The sequence below is a fragment of the Oncorhynchus mykiss genome, chromosome 2 (assembly GCF_013265735.2).
Source record: "Oncorhynchus mykiss isolate Arlee chromosome 2, USDA_OmykA_1.1, whole genome shotgun sequence".
Lineage (NCBI taxonomy): Eukaryota > Metazoa > Chordata > Actinopteri > Salmoniformes > Salmonidae > Oncorhynchus > Oncorhynchus mykiss.
In genome coordinates this window covers 18564194-18591981 of record NC_048566.1, presented here as the reverse complement: position 1 = coordinate 18591981, position 27788 = coordinate 18564194, and the positions used below count along the sequence as shown (strand labels likewise).

At 44.6% G+C, this 27788-nt stretch overlaps 2 protein-coding genes across 5 annotated transcripts; both read left to right on the top strand.

The window, feature by feature from the left end:
- The first annotated feature begins 1629 nt into the window (after positions 1-1629).
- On the top strand, positions 1630-4963 carry LOC110536773 (leukocyte receptor cluster member 1 homolog). Its single transcript, XM_036940549.1, has 4 exons — positions 1630-2137; positions 2376-2573; positions 3056-3369; positions 4188-4963. The coding sequence occupies exons 1-4, from the start codon at positions 2006-2008 to the stop codon at positions 4405-4407; spliced, it is 864 nt and encodes a 287-aa protein (XP_036796444.1). The 5' UTR covers positions 1630-2005; the 3' UTR covers positions 4408-4963.
- Positions 4964-5106: 143 nt separating this feature from the next.
- LOC110536757 lies at positions 5107-27379 on the top strand. 4 transcript variants are annotated; one of them, XM_036940539.1, is made up of 17 exons: positions 5107-5729; positions 8298-8446; positions 10856-11003; positions 11139-11212; positions 11858-11976; positions 13716-13803; positions 14712-14860; positions 14980-15064; positions 15729-15850; positions 16254-16403; positions 16681-23443; positions 23592-23746; positions 24022-24060; positions 24094-24155; positions 24323-24666; positions 24809-24893; positions 25724-27379. In XM_036940539.1, the coding sequence occupies exons 1-17, from the start codon at positions 5642-5644 to the stop codon at positions 25855-25857; spliced, it is 8754 nt and encodes a 2917-aa protein (XP_036796434.1). In that variant the 5' UTR covers positions 5107-5641; the 3' UTR covers positions 25858-27379. The 4 variants fall into 4 exon arrangements, with proteins under 4 accessions (XP_036796434.1, XP_021478119.2, XP_021478113.2 ...); XM_021622444.2 differs by having other exon boundaries at positions 24022-24155; positions 25734-27379; XM_021622438.2 differs by having other exon boundaries at positions 5108-5729; positions 8298-8431; positions 24022-24155.
- The last annotated feature ends 409 nt before the right edge of the window (positions 27380-27788 follow it).

Below are 27788 nucleotides of genomic sequence, written 5' to 3'. Positions count from 1 at the left end.
ATTGGACACATTTGACACTGGTGCAGCAAACTGACTCAGACACCAGGCTCAAACCCACGGCCCATATCCCGGCCCAAGGCACTTCTTACAGATTTGAAAGGCTTAGATAGGTTTTGCATGTGGCAATAGCACATCTACAACTTCACAAATCACTTTACAATTGTCACTCTAGTGTACGATAGCTACATTTGAGGCAAAGTTGTACTTATTATGATTGAGTGGTGGTTGTCTCACCTAGCTACGGTATCTTAAGATGAATGAACCAACTGTAAATCCATCTGGATAAGAGCTTCTGCTAAATGACTAATCTAAATAATCAAATTTAGTTTGTTACCCTATTTCTCTCTCATAATACCTGTAACATCAATTGCCATGTTCATTGCCTTTGCATTCTCTTCCTCACCTCTTGCCTAAACATCAGACTGTGACCGTGTTTACACAATGGTTATTCCGTGTGAAAGAAGTCGCCCTAAAAAAGAGGCAAGAGTCTCTACAAGCCAGAATGTTGAATAAAATTATATTTACACTTATCGGTTGTCCGTCCTTTTGACGGTAGGAAGTGGAGATAAAATATCCACAGGAAATACTTGTTGCTGCGGCGGTAGGTTCTGTCGACCGAAGCACGTTCCCTCGCAGTCAGCTGGGTGTGATTTGTGGAACGTTCCAACAGGAATCTGTTCCAAAAAGTTCGTAAATAACAAGGTTGCCAGCAAACAACGGATACAAAATTGTATAGCGGCAGAATAAGATACCGGGTAGGGAGTGGGCTATTTCATTTAGTTTCTAACTCACCACGTTTATTCCGAAAAATGTCTGTCCTCACTCTGGTAGCCTATGGACAAACATTAAGAATAAACTACGTGGTGAGTTGATGCCTATTCGGCAGCTAGTTAAATAGGTGAATTTATCATGCTACGTTGAAAACAACATTATACTTTACGAAGTTTTTGGAACAGATTCCTGTTGGAACGTTCCACAAATTATAGCCACCCATCAGCTAGAAGTGCTTGTGAAATTTGCCAGTTGATTGTGTGGGACATCGTTCGGTCTGTGATTCAGTTAAGCTCGGCCATTACTTGCATATTGGGCAAGTGTTTGTCATGTGCGAATTGTGCCAGTACTGAAAATACAAACGAATATGCAGACCAGTCCAGTGTATTGAAAGTTAGGTTAACACTTCCCTGTTGATATTTTGCCTGTTTACTTCCCAAAATAAGAACACAATCAGCGGACAACAGGTAAAGCAAGTTGAAATAAAGATTATTCAACATTCGGACTTGTAATGGGACTGCTCGGGAATGCTGAACCTACATGTTCGATACAAGAGTGTAAGTCTTTCACTCTCGGATTCCAAAAGAGGATACCTCTACCCCACCTTTATAACATTAAATGTGTTTATTTTTCTAAATTGATTTAAATATTGTTTACATATATGTTTAATGTTCTTCAGTTTAACAAGTTCTCTCTCTCATATATATATATATATATCAGTATCTTGTGTATGTAGATCTCTGAAATAAATACACAATTATAAGGAACAAAATGCTAGTATTATTATTTCTGTCATGTGCAACGTGCGCCCCCTGCTGACCCGTGAGAGAACTTCTACAAAATCGATCTAGTCACGTAGACGTTATGACGTAATACTATTTTCGGGTGTATGTTTCCGGTTGTGGTTGAATAGCTCTTTTGTTGCTTGTTTACCTTTCAGATGTGTTAAATATATTTTCTTTGGTTTTATGCAAATATTTTATTCAGTCGGTAACAGCTGTACAAAACCCAGTGTCAGAATTACATCTCTGCGATTGAAATAGCTGTTAAAATGTTGTTGTTTTTACAGGAAATAGGTTAAGGCTAGCTAACGTTAGCTAGCTAGCGAACTGGAGTTACAGTAGAGACTGACTGAATTGCAAACAACAGAAGTCAGGGTATGTTACGTTTTTGACACATTTTTGTTTAACTGTACAAGCCCTGGTCAAAACAAACACTCAACTTCAGAAGACAAATGAATATTCTACCAAAAAAGAGCTGGCATGTTCGCAACAAGGACAACGTCGCGCGCGTGCGCCGGGACGAGGCACAAGCCGCAGAAGAGGAGCGAGAGGTCCAACGCCGTGTGGAGCGAGCAGAGCAGGAGGTAACCATAGCAACGTTGCCTCCCCAAATTGATACATTCCTCATAATTGATTTAGCATGGTCTGAAGTGACAACCAAACTTTGTGTGAAACGATGTATGACAGGTGCGATTTTTTTAAGAGAAGCGATGTAAGAGGCATTGTTATAATAGTATCAAGTCATACAAGTGCATATAATGTGTATATATGCTTCATTATTGCAATTGAATGTTATGTAGGTAAGTAACCTCTTTGCTGTAGGCGCGAACAGAGCACCTGAGACAGAAGTCACGAGCTGCACTTCAACAGTCTGGAGCATGGAAGGATGAAGGAGAGGGAGGTGAGAGAGGAGGGGAGGGGAGTGGAGGAGTGGTGGAACACCTCAATCTATTTCCTCTGGAGGAGTCATCTGAGAAGAAAGGAAATGCAGAGTACCTCAAAGACCAGAAAGATGAAAAGGTGACCTTCCTGTCATTCTGTTATGCTTTTCCCCCTTCACCTGTGTAGAAATCAAGTTTCTTTGTGCACATGGCTACTGTTTTTTTCATCACGCTCTAGGTAACACACTTCAAAGCTTTTCTCCAGTGGATCTAGCCAGCCAATGACAGTGCCTGGTTTATTTAGTCCAGAGACATTTCTAAACAGAGATTGGCCAATTCAGTTTAAGATTTTGAATGTAAACGGGTACCATGTTGGCAATTGAGAATGCATATTGGAATTTAAATATCATGGAGTGTTCGGTGCTAATATGGAAGATTTTTGAACAGATTTAATGGACTGATGCTTATCACATCAATGGAAGGATCAGAGAATGATCTGTGAATAAATGTATTGAACTTTCCAAATAGTAATAGCTGGTCCTGATTCCTCCCGTCACAGATCATTACTTTGAATGATAATATTCTACTTATTCTAATGCTATGGTGATTCTGTTTTTTTAGGAGCGCGAGGAGCGTGCTATTGGTCTGCTAGTGTCCCTAGGCCCCCAACCCGGGACAGAGGTAACTCCATGGTACATGAAAACAGGCCAGGAAGAAGAGAAAGACAAAGAAAAGGAGAAAGAGAAAGACAACAAAGGAAAGAGACTGCCACTCAGTCAAGAGGAGAAGGAGAAGAGAGACAGACGACTGAAAGACATGCTGGACCCCTTGAAAGAGATGAAGAAAGCACTGGCGGTGAAGGATAGAAAAGAACATAAGAAGAAGAAGAAGGAGAAGAGGGATAGAGGGGAGAGGAGAAGCAGTGGTGGAGAAAGGTGAGAAGTTTGAATCTTTATCAAGACTAGGTGTCTTGTCTGTATGTCTGGGGGTGTTTTGTGTTTCTTTGATCAATCATAAGACCAATTAGCTTTGACCTAAAGGGGCAATCAGCAGTTGCTACATACATTTTTAGAATTCTAAATTAATGATGTGTACCAAATCATTCTTGAAGAATATAAGTTATAAATGCCTCATTAGCTTCGTTTAACTGTCATACTGCATCAGAACTCTGTTTGCAAACCAAGTATATGTAAACAAATACTATATTGCCCCAACTTTGTTATAACTATAATTGTTTGTATGGTCAGTCCTTTCATCCATAGCTCTGTCTATAATTTTGTGTATGGTCAGTCCTTGCATCCATAGCTCTGTCTATAATTTTGTGTATGGTCAGTCTTTGCATCCACAGCTCTGTCTATAATTTTGTGTATGGTCAGTCCTTGCATCCATAGCTCTGTCTATAATTTTGTGTATGGTCAGTCCTTGCATCCATAGCTCTGTCTATAATTTGAGTGGTTACATTTCTGTCTATAATTTTGTGTATGGTCAGTCCTTGCATCCACAGCTCTGTCTATAATTTTGTGTATGGTCAGTCCTTGCATCCATAGCTCTGTCTATAATTTGAGTGGTTACATTTCTTCAGCTTTTTACCGAATAGGGCAGGGTGGCTCTTTGTTATTGTTTCAACTCCACTTGGATGCATATCCAAGAGACCAAGTACACAGAGCCAAGTGTACTAGAGCACAACCAAGTGTACTGAGCCTCTGGATAAACATGTATGGTTGATGGTAACCACCTCTTCTCTCTTTTCTAGCTCTATTGAAAGGTTGCGAGCGGAGCGACTGCAGAGAGAGGCGGAGGAGAAGAGGAGAGCCCAGGCTCTGCTGGACCAGAAGAATGGAACAGGGAAAGAGAAGGAGCGACCAAGGGAGACAGAGGAGAGGGAAATGCCGTACAACAGTGCTTATTTCCCAGAGCTGGCCCGCAAGAGGCAGAGGAAAGACCGCAATGCCTGGAGAGATGGCATCTTTTGAAGTCATACATCATGCGATCATTGTTTGGGCAACGGACAGAGAACATTGAGGCATTCAAGATACATTTATTAGTATGTGAAAGACGCCGAAGACTTCGACAAGGACTAGAGAGCCTGGAAGGTTATTCAGTTGTATCCTAAGCAGACTTATTAATGTTTGTTGTCATTGAATGAACAATGCTATTTCTAATGAGGTAGAAAAAGAAAGGAAACCAATCAAGAGATTTGGGACAGCTGAGTTGGAGTCTGTCTGGCACCCTGCTCAAGTGTGAGACAATACAGAGATCATTTTGCTCCACAACACAAGACCACTGTTCAAGTTGGAGTGTGTTGGATGTTTTACTATTGATGGCAACATTGTGTCAATTCAAGTCTGTCAAGTCTTTTTTGTTTCTGATAATAGCATGTGCCAATTTAGGAGGTGTGTGTGTGTACATGCATCTGTTCTATTTCACTATCTGATGTAGACAGAGTTTAGGGTGGTTGGCTCAACTATTATTGCACATTTTCCATTTCAATTAATTCAATAAAACTGTTAGGCCTGCCAAATAACAAAATCATGTTTTCTCCGTTATTTAGCTTATTTTATACATACCCCATATCCATGCACCACCCACATGATTAACCTAAAACATTTGAATATAGCAATTCCAATAGATTGTGCTACAAAACAGAGTTGCGGCAGTATAATACATTCATTTGTCTAGCAGGTGCATACAGACGCACAGCACCGCGAAATAAAACGGGCCCGAGACAGCAGAGTGTAGAAGCGAGACAGACGCACTCGCATGAAACCACGGGCGAACCATGATAATGCAAGCTCACTTTTGTCTGACGTAGCCGATGTTTAACGGGAGATAAATACTACAGTCGCCCTCATACTGGTGTCGGAGGGGAAAGAGCCGAAACGGGGGAAAATAGCGGATGGTTTGACCTCATTGGGGTTATTTGTTGTTTTCGTCGCCGTTTTGTGGAGAGACCACTGATGTAACGGTTCTGGATTTGATGGGTTGGGTTGGCAGGACGGGATGCACAAAAGAGCGTCTCTTACACGGTGTTTAGTAGCGGACTAGGAGAGGGGGATCAAACGGAGGAGGGGAAGAGGGGAACACAACAACAAGGAGACGTTCTTTATTAGCGGGGGAAGACAGCGCCAGATCAGTATACGGTAGCGGAGAGAAGGAGAAGACCGAAAGCGTCGCTCGAATGATTGTGCTGTGGTGGATCCCGCGACGATGCGACGACACTGCTGGGTGATAGTGCTGGCGGGGATGTTGTCGTACTTCAACCCAGAGAGAGCCCTTGGAGCCCCGCAGAGAGAAGGTGAGTGGTGTCGGTGAGCTGGAATGATATTGACGCTGGGAGAAAGAAGAGAGGGGAGGTGGGAGAGGGGATAGATGAGAGGGTTATGAATAGGTACTCGGAAATATTACGGCCAAAACACACTGACACAGCCTCAACAATAATACGATATATTGTATCTTTCTAAACTGATATGATTAGGCTATGGTAGGCAATATGCCTTTATAACACTGGGGAGGAAATCAGAAAGACAATGGCCACATTATTATCATCAAGTAGCCAGGAGAATTCGGTAGGATCTGCGACCCTATTTCGGTGATATTTATCAATAGCCTCGATGGCATGTCAAAACGGAAATTCGCCCAATGAATATTAAATTAATCGCCACTGTATTATTCATGTGTATATCAAATCTATATTGTCCCACTTGGGTTTAATTATAAAAATCTTTGAATTTCCATTTAAAATCCACAAAATCCGTTTTATTTTGTCCTCCTTTTATTAGGCATCGCAGTGTTTTGTTTGTGTATTGTCGTTTGCAGTCATGGTGTTCTGGTGTATTGTTTTGATAAGAGCCGTAAACTGGAGCTGGTGGAATAGGCCCCTGCTATGTGTACCTATTTATATGCAGTGTATGTCTGGACAGCTGTCTAGGGATAGAATAATAGAATTGCCCAGGAATTGTGCATCTATACTGCCGATGGATAGGCTACATAAAATATTATTATATTCTAAAATAGACTTATGTGAAAAAGAGTTTGAATTTCACATAGGCCAACATGTTTTTCCTATTTTAACAGTTTCCAATGTAATTCTACTGCCAGGCCATAGGCTTGCATAGGCTGCAGTCCAGTACATAAGTCAACGAAATTATTACACATTTATGATGAGCCAATAAATTCATCTTTCTCAAATTCATACTCGTGATTTTTAGTAGCTTTTCTTACTTAGAATTTACAGTCACTCTTGAATGTGTTAGAATAACATGGACCGTTATGTTTTTAGGCCTTCGTAGAGGTTTGAGTGTTTTTCTCATCAAACAGCTATTGGAGGATGGAATCATACAACATATGAGCTCAAGACATCCTTAATGCTAATTACAATGTTCGATGTTCGATGATGTTATTTATATATTTTAAAGCAGTGCTCAAAGTGCTTCATAAATATATTTTTACAGGTAACTTGCATTTTCCACTCATGAATGATCTCATGAAAATATTCCATTGATCAGAAAAGCCTATTTGTGATTGGATTCCCTTTCAGTGTGTTATTGGACGTCTCTGTAAGATTTGTGTCTAGAGGGAGAGGCAGAGGAGAGGATGTGCCAAAATGGTTCATCACAGTTAAGCTTACACATTGATCTACCAATAGGGTAAACATCAATTAAAGCCTTTTGTTTGGACCATTATTGGACTGTTGATGCATCTTCACGCCATGCTTTCAGTAATCAATGAGCTCATGAAATGGATGGGGAAACGTACAGTTGGTTTTGCATTATCCATTACTGTGTCGTAATAGTGAGTCAATATCTAGAAGTAGTGATGAATACAGGGCATGATGGAATAGGATGAGCAGGGGAGAACAGAGTAGCTCTAGTACTTGCGTTTTCTGGTTCCAATGACACTGAAAATGCTCACACTGTGGTTGATATTCATAAGTACTGTACTGAATTGGCACTTGACCTGCAAGTGTATTGACAAGTATGTGTTCACCTTAGTATGTGTTCAGAGGTTCACCTTCTGGAGTTGGAGAAGTGTTTTTGTAAAATTGTATATGGGGAAAAACAAATAATATTGACAACAAGTTCATTTAGAAATATGCATTTTTGATTGTGGCGATGCTGGTTTTGATTTGAGGGTTTAATATTTAAAGATACAACAAACAAGTAGTAGCCTACTGTTGTGAAGGGTTTTTAACCACCCTGCCCTCCCCCTTCTCTTTTTCACAGATGGTTCGCTCCTCACAAACGGCCAAGTTGAGGTACAAATATATAAAAAAAACGCCCCAAACTCCTCCTTCTCACCTAGGTAGCCAACCTCCCTGATTTGAGTGATTATTTTCCAATTTTCCAACCCTCCCCCGGTAGCAATTTCCCCAAAATGACAACGCCACCCCTCCCTGCTTTTCAACTGTGTTTCCTGGAAGGAATGTTGTTTTTTTGGTACCCCCCTCCCTCCTCCCCCTCTTTCCTAACTGGAATGGTAGACTTCCCTGATTTTAACTTTAATTCTGATCTCTCCTCTCTTTTATTGATTCCGAAGATGGTTTCCTGACTTTCCTCCAAAGTTGATTTCCTTTTCCTGCTTCTCCCAAAACTCCAATGACAGTTGATCATTGGGGATCCTCCGCTTTGTCTCAAACGTACCTCTATTGAAACAATTCCAACGGTTTTCCTCCTCAATCTCAATATGTAACAATGACTTTGACACTTTTCAACCCAATTCTCTGAAGCCTCTCTTTCCCCCACTCACTCATCCACTCACCAACACTTCAACCTAACAACTGTGTGTTTCCTTCAGGAAGTACTACCTGGCCGATTAACCGTATTAACCTTTTCCTCTCCTCCTTTTCTCTCCCGCCATATCTCAGTCTCTCAATCCAGGGCTGCGTCTCTCTCTTCTCCGCCCTACGTCGTCATTCTCATCTCTTGCTCGGGGCTCGTCTCCTTTGTTTTGCTGCTCTTCACCTGTCTGTGCTGTAAGAAGGGAGGAGTGGGATTCAATGTAAGTCTCCATCATGTAAGAGACTTATTCACACGTCTTGTCTATTGTGTTGCGCTGTCTGCATGCATGTTGTGTACACTCGAGGCCAAAAGTTTTGAGAATGACACAAATATTCATTTTCACAAAGTCTGCTGCCTCAGTTTGAATGATGGCAATTTGCATATACTCCAGAATGTTATGAAGAGTGATCAGATTAATTGCAAAGTCCCCCTTTGCCATGCAAATGAACTGAATCCCCCAAAAACATTTCCACTACATTTCAGCCCTGCCACAAAAGGACCAGCTGACATCATGTCAGTGATTCTCTCTTTAACACAGGTGTGAGTGTTGACGAGGACAAGGCTGGAGATCACTCTGTCATGCTGATTGAGTTCCAATAACAGACTGGAAGCTTCAAAAGGAGGGTGTTGCTTGGAATCATTGTTCTTCCTCTGTCAACCATGGTTACCTCCAAGGAAACACGTGCCGTCATCATTGCTTTGTACAAAAAGGGCTTCACAGGCAAGGATATTGCTGCCAGTAAGATTGCACCTAAATCAACCATTTATTGGATCATCAAGAACTTCAAGGAGAGCAGTTCAATTGTTGTGAAGAAGGCTTCAGGGCGCCCAAGAAAGTCCAGCAAGCGCCAGGACGTCTCCTAAAGTTTATTCAGCTGCGGGATCGGGGCACCACCAGTACAGAGCTTGCTCAGGAATGGCAGCAGGCAGGTGTGAGTGCATCTGCATGCACAGTGAGGCAAAGACTTTTGGAGGATGGCCTGGTGTCAAGAAGGGCAGCAAAGAAGCCACTTCTCTCCAGACAAAACATCAGGGACAGACTGATATTCTGCAAAAGGTACAGGGATTGGACTGCTGAGGACTGGGGTAAAGTCATTATCTCTGATGAATCTCCTTTCCGATTGTTTGGGGCATCCGGAAAAAAGCTTGTCCGGAGAAGACAAGGTGAGCGCTACCATCAGTCCTGTGTCATGCCAACAGTAAAGCATCCTGAGACCATTCATGTGTGGGGTTGCTTCTCAGCCAAGGGAGTGGGCTCACTCACAATTTTGCCTAAGAACACAGCCATGAATAAATAATGGTACCAACACATCCTCCGAGAGCAACTTCTCCCAACCATCCAGGAACAATTTGGTGACGAACAATGCCTTTTCCAGCATGATGCACCTTGCCATTAGGCAAAAGTGATAACTAAGTGGCTCGGGGAACAAAACATCGATATTTTGGGTCCATGGCCAGGAAACTCCCCAGACCTTAATCCCATTGAGAACTTGTGGTCAATCCTCAAGAGGTGGGTGGACAAACAAAAACCCACAAATTCTGACAAACTCCCAAGCATTGATTATGCAAGAATGGGCTGCCATCAGTCAGGATGTGGCCCAGAAGTTAATTGACAGCATGCCAGGGCGGATTGCAGAGGTCTTGAAAAAGAAGGGTCAACACTGCAAATATTGACTCTTTGCATCAACTTCATGTAATTGTCAATAAAAGCCTTTGACACTTATGAAATGCCTGTAATTATACTTCAGTATTCCATAGTAACATCTGATAAAAATATCTAAAGACACTGAAGCAGCAAACTTTGTGGAAATTAATATTTGTGTCATTCTCAAAACTTTTGGCCACGACTGTAGATCAATAGATATAGGCATCATATTACACATTGGCCCTTAGGGAAACTCCAAACATTGAGGGCTGTAACAATGTTAAAGCATATGGGAATGTCCTGATTTGTCATGGAAGGGCCCAGCACCACAGGGGCGGTGGGCATCCACATAATTCAAACCCTCTATGAATCTATTGTCTTTGAATCTGTGATCTTTGGGATGGTTCATTGTTTCTTTGGCTGCATGTGCAGCACCACATTTTACCAGAAGTATTACAGATGTTGCATGAGCCAGAAAGCTTAGGGTCTGTTTACATTTAATAGATTTCCTCATATTAAATCCAGATCGGTCTTTCTTTGTGACATTTCAGCCAGCACACTGGGTGCATCTCAATTATCTAAAGTGGCTCCCCTCCTTCATCTTAACTAATGTGAAAACACAGGCAACAAGGGGAAAGTAATATGGTGTCTGCCCACCAGTTATTTGTTTACACTTGCCCAATTTCTTTAGAAACGTAAACCACTTTAGGGTATTGACCCACCCACTAGAAAAGCGGTCACCAACCCTCATCCTGGAGAGCTTCGGGTGTGTAGGGTTTTGTTCCAGGACAGGCCAGAACTAATAAACTGGATTCAACTAATCAACTACGGTAATAAACAAGAGTTTAATAAACTGAATCAGGTGTGTTGGTGCTGGGCTGGAACAAAAACATACAAGCCCTGTATCTCCCGGGACCAGGCTTGGTGATCACTGCTTTTCAAACTTACAATATCTCTAAATCTCTAAATCTAAATCTCTGTTCTTTCCTGTCAAATCAGGAGTTTGACAATGCAGAGGGGGAGGAGTGTTCTGGGGGTTCTAGCCCCGCCCAGGAGGACAGTCTGTCCTCTTGCCCCTCCCTCCCGGAGGTCTACACCCTCCCACTCAGGGACAGGGCTAACTGTCTCGCCCTGCAGGATGGCTCAGGTAACTAAGGCAGACTCTCTGTAGCTGGAGCTGATGGCAGTATATAGCACATGAATATTAGCAAACTTGATGGATATCAGAAAACCACAAATCATGTGTCTTTCTCTTTTCATCTCCTCTATTCTGTCTCTAAAGACTCTAAGTCGAAGAACTTCCGTAGGCACACTCTCAACTACCTTCAGGAAATAGGAAATGGCTGGTTTGGAAAGGTGAGATCACCAACTCATACCTCCACCCTCAGTTGTGATGTCATCATGTAATGGTGGTAGCTGGATCTGGCAGTTCTTCCAAATGTCTCTCAGCCCCATGTTTCCTCTAAAAGACACATCCTTTTAACAGCTTCTCAGTAAATCTAACATTGGCTTCCTACCAGCTCTCATGAGTTATGTCTTCTTCCTACACCACTATATTTCTGATCTCTCTCTCTCTCTTTCCCTCTCCTCTCTCCCTCTCTCTCTCCTTCCTTCTCCTCTCTTTCCCCCTCTCCCCCTCTGTCCCACATCTCTTTCTCCTTCCACCTCTCTCCCCTACCTCTATCCCTCTCCTTTCCTCTCTTCTCTCTCCCTCCTCTCTATCTCTCTCCTGTCTGTCCCACATCTCTCTTTCTCCTTACCTCCTTTTCCCTCTCTCTCTCTCCTCTCTCCCTCCTCTCTATCTCTCTCCTGTCTGTCCCATATCTCTCTTTCTCCTTACCTAATTTTCCCTCTCTCTCTCCTTCTCTCTCCTGTCTGTCCCACATCTCTCTTCTCCTTACCTCCTTCTCCCTCTCTCACTCTCCTCTTCTCCCCCCCCCCCCCCCCCCCCCCCCTCTCTCTCTCTCTCTCCCTCCTTCCCTCTCTCTCTCCCTCCCTCAGGTGATCCTAGCGGAGGTGCTGTGTGACTGCAGCTCCTCCCAGGCCGTGGTGAAGGAGTTGCGGGTCAGTGCCAGCCCTCTGGAGCAGAGGAAGTTCTTGGCTGAGTCTGAGCCATACAGGTCAGAGAAACTGACATTTTGTGTCATCAGACACTTTTATTTAAGTTATTTGTTTTTGTGGTTTCCTGAGTGTACAAAACATTAGGAACACCTACCAAATATTGAGTTGCACCCTCTTTTTCCCTCAGAACAGCCTCAAGTCAGGGTATGGACTCTACAAGGTGTCAAAAGCGTTCCACAGGGATGCTGGCCCATGTTGACTCCAATGCTTCCCACAGTTGTATCAAGTTGGCTGGATTTTCCTTTGGGTGGGGGACCATTCTTGATAAACACGGGAAATTGTTGAGTGTGAAAAACCCAGCAGCTTTGCAGTTCTTGACACACTCAAACCAGTGTGCCTGACACCTACTACCATTCCCCTTTCAAAGGCACTTAAATCTTGTGTCTTGCCCACTCACCCTCTGAATGGCACACATACACAATCCATGTCTCGATTGTCTGAAGGTTTAAAAATCCTTCTTTAACTTGTCTCTCCCCCTTCATCTACACTGATTGAAGTGGATTTAATAAGTGACATCAATAAAGGATCATAGCTTTCAACTGGATTCACCTGGTCTGTCTGTCATGTTACGAGCAGGTGTTCCTAATGTTTTGTTCATTCAGTGTATATAAATCACAGTTATTGGGATTAACTTCACAGTTAACTCCCAACCTTTATTTCACTCTGGTTTATTTGGTGCTGTTTGAAAAAGATCTACATGGACCAATTCACATCAGTAGATGTGTTTAATTGTCGTGTGTCATATTGAGATGCTGGTAGTTAGAGACTGCATGCAGCATGCAAGTGGTGCAGTGTTAGAACTGTAACATGGAGTGACAGATGACTACTGGTCTGACCTATTTATTATGCTCAACTTAGATTAAAATGACACTTGGCCCGCCATCTCTCTATCTCTCGCTCTCTCTCATACACACTTACAGTTGCCTCTTTCTCTGTCACATATAGAAACACATGTTTCTCTGTCATCTCTCTCGCTCCCCCTCTCTCTAGTTCTGTCTGTTTTCTATCATCCTCTCCCCTCTCTCTAGTTCTGTCTGTTTTCTATCATCCTCTCTCCCTCTCTCCCTCTCTCTAGTTCTGTCTGTTTTCTATCATCCTCTCCCACTCTCTCTAGTTCTGTCTGTTTTCTATCATCCTCTCCCCTCTCTCTAGTTCTGTCTGTTTTCTATCGTCCTCTCCCCCTCTCTCTAGTTCTGTCTGTTTTCTATCATCCTCTCCCCCTCTCTCTAGTTCTGTCTGTTTTCTATCATCCTCTCCCCTCTCTCTAGTTCTGTCTGTTTTCTATCATCCTCTCTCCCGCTCTCTAGTTCTGTATGTTTTCTATCATCCTCTCCCCCTCTCTCTAGCACTGTCTGTTTTCTATCATCCTCTCCCCCTCTCTCTAGTTCTGTCTGTTTTCTATCATCCTCTCTCCCGCTCTCTAGTTCTGTATGTTTTCTATCATCCTCTCCCCCTCTCTCTAGCACTGTCTGTTTTCTATCATCCTCTTCCCCTCTCTCTAGCTCTGTCTGTTTTCTTTCGTCCTCTCCACTTTCTCACTAACAAACCCACCTAAGTAAACCTACACAAACAAATGTGTCCAGATGTTATCCCCCTCTCTCCTCTTCCCTCGCTCACTTTAACTGCATATACTCTGCTGCATTGCCTCTCTCGTTTCATCATCTTTCTCTCTCTCCCCTCTCTCTCTCCCCCTCTCTTTCCCCCCTCTCTCTCTCCCTCTCTATTTTCTTGCCTTCAGGAGTCTCCAACATCCCAACATCCTTCAGTGTTTGGGCCAATGCAGCGAGAGCATTCCCTTCCTGCTGGTCATGGAGTTCTGTCAGTTGGTGAGGGCCATGTTGTTTTAACTACTATTATGGGATGGAGAAGAAGAGGAGGGCACATTGTAGAGGAGATCCAAAGAGAGGCCATTTTGTTTGGGAAAGGATACATTTACTCCATTCCTCTAGGATTGTTTTCTCTCATCATTGTGTTTCTATCAGAGACTGATTGATACCTGAGCAACCAGCTGATTGGACAATAAATTATTCAAATGGATCAATTAAGTGACAAACACCAGACTATAGCTTCCGTACATGGAAACATATGTTTGGTTAGTTTCCTTCCCCCCATCGAATAACCTTGTAAATACTTGGTGACGTGATGTTATGCCAGTTGTTTCCAGCTCCAACACTCAACACCTGCTGCCTCTGTTTGTTTGCTTTCATTCTTGCTCTTTAATCAAAGACCGATTGAGACCTGAAATCCCAAGTGATTGGACTCTCTGGCCAATCAATGACTCAAACAGATCAATGAACGACCAGGGACGGGAGAGAAACACTACCGCAGCCCTTTACCAGAATAACATAAGCTATAAATCCTCTGTACATTGAAACATACATTGTTTTGTCATTTGAAGTATCTTATTCTCCTGTCCCACCACCAGTACAACCTCTCTCTCTCTCTAGTGATATTAACTCATTACCAATTCCCCTTCTGCCTTTGAGGACCTTCGGGTTCGGGAAAACACTTAGGAGAGGGTATTTCTCCAGCATAAATGTACAAATGTACTTGATATATAGCTCAATATGTCTGGTCAAAGTTATAAACTATGTTAATTGTTCTTCTGATTGTTTTCAGTATCACATACTGTACATGATATTGGTCATGCCCATTGATGGTGTAATAAATTAATGATATTGGTAACACTCATTGATGTTGTAATAAATTAATTATATTTGTGATGTGTTACCAGGGTGACCTGAAGAGGTACCTGAGAGCCCAGAGGAAGTCAGATGGGATGACCCCTGACCTTCTGACCCGGGAAATGCTGACCCTGCAGAGGATGGCGTTTGAAATCACCTCTGGCCTGCTGCACCTCCACGAGAATAACTACATCCACAGGTCTGTGAGGTCATATCCTGGCTCTCTCTGGCTCCAGTGGGGTTCCAATAGCTCCAGTGATTGATTGGTTGGTAATTGAGTGATTGACAGTAAAGGAAGTATGATTGTTTTCTCTCCAGTGATCTGGCTTTGAGGAACTGTCTCCTTACCTCTGACCTCACTGTCAGAATCGGAGACTATGGGCTGTCTCACAACCACTACAAGGTATGTTTGAGTGTGTGTGGGGGCGTGTGCGCTTACCCATGTACTTTGCTTGAACCACCACAACCTGGAGACAAGTTATACCACTTTATACCATGGAATTGTTGAATAATTGTTTCTGATAGGCTTGTAGGGCATTCTGGAGAGGGCATTCTTTCCCTATAATCCACAGTATATCTGCACGATAGAATTCCATGGGTATAGTTATTACATGTTCTATGCTTGAGCTGCATTTGAAAGCAAAAGTTGAAAACATTATTGGCATTGTTGGATTCGATTTTCATAATAGCAAGCTAGGACTCAAATTTGGTTAGCTAAACTACCAGGTCTGTTTGTTTGGTTACCATGGCAACTACGGTCTCTATATAGTAAACTTGCTAGGTACTTCAGTGGATGTTGAACACATTTTCTACCTGCAAATGAACACATTTCTAGCTATAAATGTTTTAAATTATAACCATGGGGCTCTATGCGTTCTCTGCAAAATAATGCAACTCCGTGGAAGGTCAGTTCTGCTCCTTTAGCGTGTCATGGAACACACCTTCCAGGTGGTTGATTATCTTCCAGAAAACACATAGCCCCTTGTTGATTATCCCTAACGTATTGAATGTCCCTAATGGCTTATCTTCAAGTCCATGCATCCCTCTGTGTGTGTTTATCTGTGTAGGATGACTATTACCTAACATCAGACAAGCTGTGGATTCCCCTGAGGTGGATAGCGCCAGAGCTTCTGGAGGAGTACAGAGGATCTCTGATCGTCACTGACCAGACCAAGACCAGCAATCTGTGGTACGTACCATAACACAACCTGCCTCTAAAATGGACAAATAAACAACTGAATATTTCAATAAGCTGTATTCTGTATTTCTTATCTAATTTAATTATTTCTCTATCCTCCAACTCTCTCTCTCTACTCCTATTTTATATCTCTCCCCTCTCTTTCCCCTCTTTATCCCACTTCTCTCCCCTCTCTCTCCACTTCTCTCTCCTCTCGCTCCCCTCTCTCTCCGACTTCCCTCTCCTCTCTCTCTCACTTCTCTCCCCTCTCTCTCCCACTTCTCCCCCCACTCTCCCCTCTCTCCCCTCTCTCTCCAACTTCCCTCTCCTCTCTTTCTCCCATTTCTCTCCTCTCTCTCCCACTTCTCTCCCACTCTCTCCCATTTCTCTCCCCTCTCTCTTCCTTTTCTACCAGGTCTCTGGGGGTGGTGATCTGGGAGCTGTTTGAGTTTGGTTCTCAGCCTCACAGGCACCTGAGTGATGAGGAAGTGTTGACCTTTGTCATCAGAGAGAGACAGATCACCCTGGCCCAGCCACGGCTCAAACTCTCCCACGCTGACTACTGGTTAGTGGGCCATTTCCTGACTTTTGGTTCTCTAATGATATCTGCATTTGATGAAGAAAGTAGTCGATTACAGATGTGTTACTTTAAAGGCCTACTTTGTCAATAGATCATTAAGGTCAAAGCTAATATATGCAATCCCCTCAAACCTCTCTTTTGTTGTGGAGGTAGATCAGCTTTAATACTGCAGATAGATTGTAGCTTCCATCAATGTAATTGTCTGCGTCCTTTCCAATCCCCCTTATCTTTGTGTTTGTCTTTCCTGTCTTTCCTCTTCCAGGTATGAGATCATGCAGTCCTGCTGGCTCCCTCCTTCCCAACGCCCCTCCATCGCTGAGGTATTCCTCCTCCTCTCCTCCCTTCTGGCTGCTGAGCGAGGGATGTCCCGAAGGAGTGTGGGAGAGGACGAGGAGGATGAGGACGAGGAGTATGAGGAAGGGAGAGGAAGAAGAGGAGAGAGCGATGAGTCATTTGAAAGACGGTGGGATTCTCTCCGTCCTCCGGCCTTCCAGGCTGCAGCAAGTGAACGACAGAGAGAGAGGGAGTATGGGAGGGATGACAGGGGGAACTCCTACCCTCTACTGGAAGCCGTGGGGAACTGCATCACCCCATCCTCCACAGAACTCGATGACATCCTGACAGTAACGGAGACCAGTAAAGGATTAAATTTTGAGTACTTCTGGGAGAAAGCCCATGCGAAGCGGGGCTACCAACCACTTCCTCCTCCCCAGCCAATCCCGACGGTCAACCCCTCCCACAGACAATCCCTGGACACACCCACTGTTGTCCCTGTGATAAGTGCACGTAGCCCCTCCCTCGCCAGCGAGTACTTCATTCGATTGGAGGAGCACACCCCTCAGGATAAGTCCCCATCTCTTAAAGGGAAAGCGCATTCTTTCCGTTCTGACTCATTGTGTCCTGGAGATCTGGAGCTAGTGGAGATACGCAGCGGAATGCTGGGCAAAGAACGCACGCCGTACAGTTCTGATGAGGAGTACACTGGGCGAGGAGGGAAATCCATCCAGACCATCCGATCCAGCGAGGTCCAGATAAGGGTCCACAACACTGGGGTGGCAGAGTTCAAAGACACCTCCAGTAGGGTGACTGACTTCTCTGTGGTGGATTTAGGAGATGATGAGGAGGAGGAGGGGGGTGAAGGAGACAGTAGGTCATCCACTGGTTCTCAGGCCCCTGTCCTGCCTCCCAAACCATGTTCTATGTCAACCTCCTCGGGCAACCACCTCCACTCGCGCCCCCTCCCTGCACCTCCGTTGGGCTACCACCGAGTAGGACTTGGGCTGGGTCACTATTCCATGAGTGGTAAGATAGAAACGATGGACCCTCTGACGGGCAGCTGCCTGCCATCATCATATGATCACTTAGGGTTCCACCGTCCTCGTCAGACCATGCCCCCCTCCCCGTCACTGTCCCCCTCCCTACCCCAGTCCAGCCACCCCATCTACCCCACTCCCCAAACATGTCCTCCCCCTCTCCCACCCCACTACAAGCCCCAAAGGGGCCTGTATCACAGCTATGGTGTAGGTAGCTACTCCAGATACAGTAAGCCCCAGATGTACTCTCAAAGAGAGCCACTATCCTGTGACGACTCAGACCGACAAGGTGGTGTACGGCGCACAGCATCCTTGCACAACACAAAGGGAACATCCAATTTCCGCTCAAAAGACTTTGACTCTCCCGTACGACGCCAGAACGTATTTCGCCCTGTTTACCGCAACATCTCCCACTCCGAGTCCGGTGGCCCCAGAATTGAGAGGCACTCGTCCTCCAGTCCCACCTATTCAGATGAGGATGACTCCCCCTTTATGTCCCCTGAGAAACCCAGTGGGGGAGGGACAACCGTCCCGACTTCTAGTTTGTCAGAGGATGCGGATCCGGCCACAGCCGAGCTCTTCTCCAGGGGTATGAAGAGGACCCAGTCGCGCCTCGCCACCATCCTGCCTGCCATCTGGAGGGAGGACGCGGAACTGCAGGCGGATAGCGTAACTGACGCCAAGAAATCCCCCATGCACCTGTTTCTGACTGAGATCTCTAGTGTGTCAGAGTCAAATGATGCCAAGTCCAAGGAGGGGAGGACCTCATGGGAGGGAGAGACAGAGCGGGAGAAGAAAAGGGATGGGGAGAGGTCAGGGAACTTCCTTCAGCCCTTGAGAGGGGGGATGCGTCGGTCCCGGTCGCTGGCCACAGAGCTGGGCTCTACAGAACAGACATTGGGGCCAGACAGAAACACACAGATGGGGACAGAGGTGGAGAGGGTGAGGAAAGGCTCCATCCAGAGAGATTTATTCCTCACTGAGATCTCAAACACAGGAAGGATGGATGCAGGCATGGAGAGAGATCCGGTGAAGTTCCTCCACCCTCCTGGCTCCCGATCGCGTCCCTACACCTACACCTGCGCCCCCGGCCTCCCGTCCTACGCTGAGGCCGAGGAGGCATACTCCAGGGGCATGAGGAGATCCCGATCCCTCCTCTCCGAAATCACAGTGGGGAGGCAGGAGTCACAAGAAACGGAGAAGGAGACCGAGAAGGGACAGATGACCAGAGAGGAGTTCCTGAAGGAGATCCAATCAGCAGAGACCTTTTTGACGGAGATCATATCCAGACAAAATGCAACCGCCTCCAATAAGCATTGCGAGGACTTGTCTCAGTCACCCACTCCAATGTCACCAGAATACGAGTCAATATGCATAGATCCTGACTCCTCTCAGACCATCCGTTTCCAATCAGAGAGTTCCATACGTACATCAAACAGAGGCAAAGACGATGTAGCACCGGAGGCCATTTACGCCCAAGTGACTAAACGGGCAAAAAAGAGTGAGATGAAGGTCACTATACGGCCTGAGATTCCAGTACTGCAAATAGGATCAAATAAACAGTCTGTCAAACAGGAAGAGGGATGTCCCACAGACATGACCTGCCTCAAGGACTCACCCAGCTCACTCACAGATCCCACCGCTGACACCAACTCTCACCCAGACTCTCAGCCCTGGCCTGGTGACTTTGTGTTCTCAGAGATAATGCCAAAAAATGGCCTCCTCCTTTACCAAACATTCCCCAGTACAAAAACAGAGGAGGACGTTTCAGAAGGTCCAGCCTTACCTGTAAGAGAAACACAGAGAGTCAGAGAAAGGGTCGAGCTCTCAAGACAAGCTCAAGTTCAGTCTTTATCTCAAGACAGTGTTACTGGAGGAGTGGAAGACTCTGAAAAGAAACCCTGTGATGATGAGTCACCTATTTATGTAGATGAGAAAGAGAGCAGGGGTCAGAATAATGTTGGGGAAAGGAATTGTGAAAGAATGAAAGGTGATGCTGAGGTCAGAGACACAGGGCAAGGATGTCAGAAGCAGGAAGTTGTTGATGACATTTTACATGACTTAACAACAGAGACATCTGAAACAGATAGAGCATGTCAAATTGAATCTAAAGATCACAAGGAAGAAGGGTCAGAGAGTTCAAAAGGTTGGGACAGTCAAATGAAGAACGACACATCACATTCAAATCAAATCAAATCAAATTGTTCTAATGCTCAGTCACATAACCCAAATGTTGAAAGCTTTTTACAAATCAACAAACAGAATTCACAGATCAACCAAGAAGGAAGGTCAGACCCAAGTCAAAAGAGCCCTGCAGCTGTTCCCACCACCCCAGACTGGGACCCATCCTCTGACCTCTCTCTCTCCACAATGACCCCCTCAGACTCATTCCTTTCATCTTTGACCCCCAGTTCAGCCGACTGTCTGACCCCAGGTGACCCGTGTGTTGGAGGTGAAGGACCAGGTGGTTGGAGGGTGCTGGGGACAGAAACCCCCCACAGAGACTCTGCCTACTTCTCTGACAGTGACTGGGAAGGGGAGGGGCTTGGCAGGAAGGGCAGTGATGGACTGAGCGTGACCAGACCCGGCAGTGGACGAGGTGGAGAGAGGGGGACGCTGACAGGAATAGAAGAGAAGACAGAATTAGAGGATGAGGGAGAAACCGGGGGAAAGAGTCTCTTGAAGAGGATTTCAAATAAGGGAATTGACATTGAGAGGGAAAAGGAGACAGTTCTTGAACAGAATGCTCATGTGCAGGATATCTCTCAAAACAGTGATGATGGATATAAAGACGTGTCAAGTATTCAGGAGAACGATCTCAGTCTGAAAGAAGTAGAACATAAAACAGGGTTAGAATCAGAACAGAGAGAAGACTCTGGAATGTTCCACAATGAGAGTGGAGAGTCAGATGAAAAGGGACTAGTCCATCCGGTACTCCTGTCTGATAACTCACAGACCAAGGAGAACAATGAGTTTATAGCTAAGCTGTTCTCTAACTTAGATGATGCACCTCTCAAAGGGTTCTCTTACAATGATGGAACTCAAATTTGTAATTATTACACAGAAGGTGTGATTTCTCATGTGGAGTCGGATGATTTTAGATTCCATGACTCCACAGACAAAGTCTTGACATTGCCTTCTAATAGTACCACTAAGACAGATGGTTTGAAATTAATATCTGCCATTCAGACAAAGGATAACAAACTTGAGAATGAAGAACTTCCAGGTATTGAAGATAGAGAAAATGATAATTCCATGAAAGACACTACGGAACCAGTGACGGCGTTACATGGCGACCATGATAACAGAGAATCAAGGCTATCTAGGTTCTACGGTATTCAAACCAGCGAGGTCAAACTCAGTGACGATATTCCAGTAGTACTGGATCCCAACGACGGAGAGAGCACCAATGACGAAGAGAGCAAACTGGCCTCTTCTTTCTGGGCCGAGGAGGTCACTGAGGTGTCTGAAAGAGAAGACGGGCAAGATCTGGAGATTCAACACACCGACGCCAATGAGCTTGGCCTGAGAAACTTGTGTTACTCAGAAGAAAGCGAAGACGAGAGGGCCAAGGCCAAATCAGAGACAGAGAAACAGCTTGCCGCTGGAGAGCTGTGTAACGCCATGAAGGAGAAATCTCCTCAGAGAGGACCAGTGATGGGGAGCCAGAGTGGGTCTTTGAGCAGGGATGGATCTGCTGAGACTGTGGACAGGGAGTCATCTAAGGATCTGGAGATGAAGGCTAAAGAGCTGTGGAACACTCTGGAGGAGGGGGAGGGGAGAGGGGAAGGAGTGGTGAGGGGCGAATTCGACTGTCACCGTTTCCAGCAGGGAGACCTGCACCTGTGGCCATCAGAGAACGACCAGTGGGCCTCGTCGGAGAACAGAAGCCAGGAAGCTGAACTCGGATTGGAATTCTTCTCAGCGTTCGGAAAGACCTGGGAGGAGAGGGAGCAGCTGGTGGTAGGCCGGGAATTCTGGGAGGCTGAGGAGAACGATGAACTGGCGGGGAGTGAGCCTCATCCAGCCGTCCTCCAAGATAGTGAAGATACTTCTAATGACGAGAGGCAGGGACAGGTAGCCTACCTGGAAATAAAGAGAGAGTTGTCCCAGAAACAGGTTCTCTCCAGTAGCATTGACAGTCAGCTATCCCAGGCACTGGATGTACAGCAAGAGGAAAATATAGAAAATCCAGATAGGTTTGATGATGATGATGAGCAAAATGTTGAAGGTGATCAGCTAGTGGTTGAGGTGGAAAACCGAGAAATCCCAGAGCATGAGACCAATGCAAGAGGGAGGGAGCAGTTCAGGTCACTCACTGAGATGGGTGGAGACAGTGAAAGTCAAACTGCATCTCTTCTAAACGACTTGGATGGAAACATTGCTCAAGATGAGGGAAATCAGAACTTCAACAGGTTGAATCATCTCAGTGAAATCCAAATGGAAGAAGGGGCAATGGCCGAAAATCACATAGAAAAAGAACAGGACTTTGAATTAGACAACCATCTTGCTCCCACAGTAAAGAGTATATATTTGGGTGTATCTATCTGCCTTACTGGAGTACCACAGGTAGATTTGTCAGGATTAAAACATATTGAGCCAAGCATACGCATTGAAGAAGCTGACTCTACTCGCCAGCTTGTGGGGGAGGATAGAGAAGGAGGAGTAGACATTGTAAACACAAGTGAGGATTTGAGAGACATATCTCTTCTATGCGACCTGGTGTCTTATCCCAATGATAATGACTTGGAGGATATAGCCTCTTGTACAGATCTGTCTGGTTCACAAGGAGACAACTTTCAGTTCAGTTCTGTAGACTTTCCCAGCCCTCCTCCTAGCATAGATCTTGATATGCAAGAAGACAGGTTGCAGAGTTTAGATGATTCTTTTCCTAGTCCCCCACCTTCTGTCATAGAAATAGACGACGATCGCGGTCTTATAAACCTTGATTATTTAGGCTCAGATTTCATTACCAGTGCTGAAAGAGACCCAACAATGCCCCCCACTCCTCACACTGATATCCCAGAGCCGCCCCCCTTACCACCCGCCACAACCCACAGCAGAGGGATCTCTGCAAACCTCGACCTTTCACCTGTACATCCAACACTTCCATTATTCTCAGGTGAAAGCCAGAACCAGAGCCGCCTTACATCAAACATATCCGAGGATGACAGAAATAACCTGTCCCAGAAAAACACAACCACCACACTCCCGTCATTCCTCCAGAGTCCCCTCAACACCATCCCAGAGCTGTTGATCTCTGAGTGGAAGGATTTGGACGAGGAGCCTCTGGAAGATTTTGAGAAACTGGAGCAGCTGTGTTGCATATCTGGGGATGAGGAGGACACCCTGGGTGACCTCTTCCTGGGGAATCTGGAGCTGTTGGAGTCTATGAAGAAGACCCCTGAGCAGAAAACTAAGGGTTCTGGAGAGAGCGATAAAGATGAAGCGACCTGTGGGACCTCCATGCCTGAGGGGAAGAGGAGAGTGGAACTGAAAGAGGACGTTGACGGAATCTCTGAGAGCGCTGACTGGCTGGCCAGGTTGGTTCCATCGGCGGTCCAGGACATCCCAACTGGGGCTAAACTTTCACCTCAGGAGGAGAGGCATGAACTACAGTTCCCATCAGCCCTTTCACCATGTCCTTCTCCTGACTCCAAGGACCAGAGGTCGCTTTCAAAGATGCCCACTAAAAATGGCCTAATGATGCAGGTGAGCATTAGCCTTGCATTTTAACCCCAAATTGCACAACTTTGTAGATGTATGAAAGTATAAGCCTACACAATTTACAATATCCATTTTCCTGAATATGTTTAAACATTTATACCCCTATTATCTTCTTCTGTTTCCCTTTCTTCAGGTGTGTGAGGAGAGACTGCAGTTCTCGCTCTGTGAGAACGTTAAAACGAACGTCCTCCGGGGGGCGACAGTGAGCGACAGCGTCATTCTCCGCCCATGGGGGGACCAGTCCTTTGATGGGGGCGGAGACGCAGTCAGTGTGAAGGATGTAGGAAGGTATGCTCTCTCTATCACAGGAGGTTGGTGGCACTTTAATTGGGGAGGAGGGGCTCGTGGTAATGGATGGAACAGAATCAGTGGAATGTCATCAAATACATCAAACACCTGGTTTGATGCCAATCCATTGGCTCCGTTTCATCCATTATCATGGGTTGTCCTCCCCTCAGTAACCTCCACTGCCCTCTATGTATTTTGAGATTTATCAAACTGTTGCGTTGAATGATGGCAGGCAGACAGATAATAAAAGAATATATCTTTTTTTCTGTTCTTAGCGAAGAGGAGCCGGACACCGAACCCAATTCTGAACCCCAGAGTGAGTCTGATGCGACTGACAGTGAACCACTGACTGTGATCCAGCAGCCAGAAGTTACACCCCCTCAGCCTGTGGCAAACCAAGCAATGAAAGGTACCTCCAGACCTTTTTTGTGTGAAAATGTGTATGAATAGGATGCATTGTTGACATTCACCCACTCTGCAGGTGTGTAAATGACATGTTCTAATGGATAGATTGGTGCTTTCTGACACCATCTTTAATGGTGTTAACTTTATCTATTCCTCTCTTTTCTTTCACAGCCAAACTGGCTCGCCTGTCCCTGTCCCTCTCCCTCCCTCCTCTCCCTCTTGCTCTCCCTCTCTCCTCCAGTCCCAAGGGAGGGTTCAGGGAGGGCGGGCTACACAGAGACAGGAGTGGGAGACGGAGGGGTGCGTCCCCAGGAAGTGACCCCGATGAGGATGAGGAAGAAGAACAGGAAGACGAAGGCTCCAGGAGGGTGATTGTTGTCACTGAAACAGACGTTGGCAAAAGGGTGGGGCTCAGGAGTCTGCTGAAGTCGCCAAGGGAACCGATAGACAAAGAGAAAGACAGAGGGAGAAACGTGTCCTTTTTTGATGATGTCACTGTCTATCTCTTTGATCAGGTGTTTGTTTAGTTTTTTCCCCCCCTCATATATTGAGTCCCATGTTACTCTTGGGCTTTTAACACTTTCACCAAATTGGATGTACATGTACTGTCTCTGCTCCTTTTCAGTCCCTGACTCTTCCTCTCTGTTTCTGGAACAGGAAACTCCAACCAGTGAGCTGAGTAGTTCCACCTGCACCACTCCAGCTCCAGCTCCTAACAAAAGCACTAAATTTGATTTACATGGTACGTACTACGTATGCATGCATGTTGCTATTAGAAACCATATAACGGTCCTGTACATCATTCCCTTCTGTGAGCTAATAAAAAGCTTTTGATGAAATTACTACAATAACAAACACCCATTGGACAGCTCCCATCTGATCCCCACTCACTGAAATTGAGAAGCCCTCACACCAACCCCTTTTCTAAATATGCACCCCCAAAATGTATCTCTTGTAATTATCCCCCACACGCTGTGGGGAATGGAGTGGGGACATAAATCTGGTGCTCAACAATGCACGTCTAAGATGTGTTTTCCACCCTGTCTCCAGAAGCCGTCCACTCTCAGTCTCTCCCACTGATCGCTTCATTTCACAGAATAATGAGAGTTTTGGCTGATCCCCTCTGGGTGTTTTGAATAGACTGTATATAGAAAAGCATCAACACCAAAATTATCTACTTTCATGATCTCTGTCAGCCTGCAGAGTTGAACAGTTCAAAGCTTTGCTAGGAGAGACAGTTTATTTTTAACTTGGGAGTGTGGGCCTTTTTGTGCTTCGGTTCTACAAGAGGATGTTTGTACACACGTATAGAGTATATTAACCAATGATATACCATTTGTGTAATGCTTTTATCGTACATATATATTTTTAATAACATTTACAGTTGTATGCTTTTGTTTATGTCTTGTGCCGCATGGGTCAATTTGATTTCATGAAATATGTTAGAATATATCCCCTGAATTCAAATAGTATTTACTCCAACCCTAGTACAGTGTGTTTGTGTATGGCATAGTTGTAGTGTAGTAATTCCTTAATTCCCTTACTTACACCATGCTCCTGTCTTTCTACCAGGAGCAAACAGCAAAGGCAAAGACTCCAAAAGAAAAGGGGACTTGTCAGTCAAACCGAGGTCGCCCGTGGGGGCCAACCCAGTGACATCCTCGCGTTTTACTGTCAGCCCAGCCGATGACCCCCACTTGGTGTGAGGCAGGGTTCCGGAATCCTCTGAGTTGTTCTGTAACCCTCAGAACAGGGACCTTCTGAGAGTGGCCAGTGGATTCCCCTCCAACCATAACCATTCTCAGAAGCTATTTTTTTATCGATCAGGCAACGGAAAGAAAAGACCCCCGTTCTAAAAGCTGGACACATTCCAGGTTTAACCAGCTACCAGTCCTTGTACCAGAAAGGTTGTTGATATAATAACTCCTCCCTTTGCCACTGTAACCTAGGGTCGATTTATAGACACTGGCTGGAAGTGGTTGATGGCAAAGGCAGTTTGTCCTAGGCGAAGAACAGTCTGGAGCTTTGTCAAATCTGAAACGGATTGACGGCTATGCAATGGGAGTCATTGTGTACCAGCTTACCTTCTCTTTACCTGCTTCTTTCGGTTGTCTTTACCCAGTATGTACTGGGGGATGCACTTTCTTTTAGTCATGTATCTGTCTATGTGGAAGCTTGGATTGAAATCTTAACTTTGTAAAAACGATTTTCATTGCAGTCAGTCGTACTTGTAGGCAGCAGTTGGGGCCAGAAAACAATCTTAACTCCTGTATTTGAGAGTACTCATTCAACATTTGTATAAAGATAGTGTATACAATATAATTTTAGAGCTGTTTAATTTAGATGTATTCTTAGACTGCACGAAAAGATGAAAACAAGCTATGTTTCTCTATACTTTTATTCTAAAAGACTATGTGTAGCTATTATTTATTTAATTTATTCATTATTTATTAAAAAAATATTTCCATGCTTTGTAAATATTGTTTATTTATTTTGGTGCAATTAATTTATCTCTCAGAATTGTTTGGGACAAAATGCATCTAAGTAATAGCTTCTCGATTTAATTATTCTTCATAACAAATAAAGCAAGATATTTTCCCCAACCCCCAAAAATATTGAGTATAATTTCATGTCTTTATAACTGCCATCCTGTGCTTAACTTATGTCCTCAACTTGTAGGGTTTCCCAAACTGGGTCCTGGGGCCCCCACGGGTGCATGTTTTGGTTTTGTCCCAGCACTACACAGCTGATTCAAATAACCAACTCAACATCAAGCTTTGATGATTTTAATCAGCTGTGTAGTGCTAGGGAAAAGGGGGTGGCAGGACTGAGTTCGGAAAATCCTGCTCTAATATATATATAACATGTTTAATTATTTTCTAATATGATTCAATGTATTGTTGTCTTGTCATAATTTTACTTTGTTTGAGGACAATTGATGTATCTTAGCATGATAAAACGGAAGCTTCTCATCGGTAAATATCTCCAAAGTTCATGTATTTGTTGATTTACATTCATTTTCTACTAATAGCAACCCATCATGCAGTCAAGCTCCAACTAGTCCCTTTGTTTAGTCTGTTTCAACATCTGTTTAAAACCTGTATTGTTTAAAGAATGGGTTTCATGGGATGCTGTATAAAACCAGGGGAAATGAAAACAACATAAAAACTGTGAAACATTTATTGAACTGTTTGATGAAAATAAATTGTACTGTCTTATATTCTTAAATCAGAGTATTACTTTTGCTGTCAAAGGAGACTGGACTGGTGTTCAATTTTTTTTTCTGAAATGAAGGATCAAACTACTGTATTATGTAGCTAACAATGGATGGCTCAAGGGATGTTGCATAACAATAGCTAATCTTATTTCCCATCCCCCATCTCTGGTTATGAAGGCCTGATGCTTATTATGAAATTGGACCAAAGGATGGTCAATAATGGGTGAATAACTAATCTCCAAAATACTCTACCCAAAGTAAATCGCGGAATGTCTAGCCATTGAATATAGAATGCATTAAGACTGGAAATATGAGTGAGACAAAGACCATTCACATTTATCCAGGTCTGATACTGGCCTATACTACGGATAAAAACAGCAATTCCCATAAAGCCTTGCTCAAGGCTCAACGTTACAAACG

Coding starts and splice junctions, on each gene's coding strand:
- LOC110536773 (XM_036940549.1), top strand. CDS start 2,006: ATGAATATTCTACCAAAAAAGAGCTGGCATGTTCGCAACAAGGACAAC. Junction 2,574..3,055: donor AAGACCAGAAAGATGAAAAG/GTGACCTTCCTG, acceptor CTGTTTTTTTAG/GAGCGCGAGGAGCGTGCTAT. Junction 3,370..4,187: donor AGAAGCAGTGGTGGAGAAAG/GTGAGAAGTTTG, acceptor TCTCTTTTCTAG/CTCTATTGAAAGGTTGCGAG.
- LOC110536757 (XM_021622434.2), top strand. CDS start 5,642: ATGCGACGACACTGCTGGGTGATAGTGCTGGCGGGGATGTTGTCGTAC. Junction 5,730..8,297: donor TGGAGCCCCGCAGAGAGAAG/GTGAGTGGTGTC, acceptor GCCATATCTCAG/TCTCTCAATCCAGGGCTGCG. Junction 14,861..14,979: donor GAGAATAACTACATCCACAG/GTCTGTGAGGTC, acceptor TTTTCTCTCCAG/TGATCTGGCTTTGAGGAACT.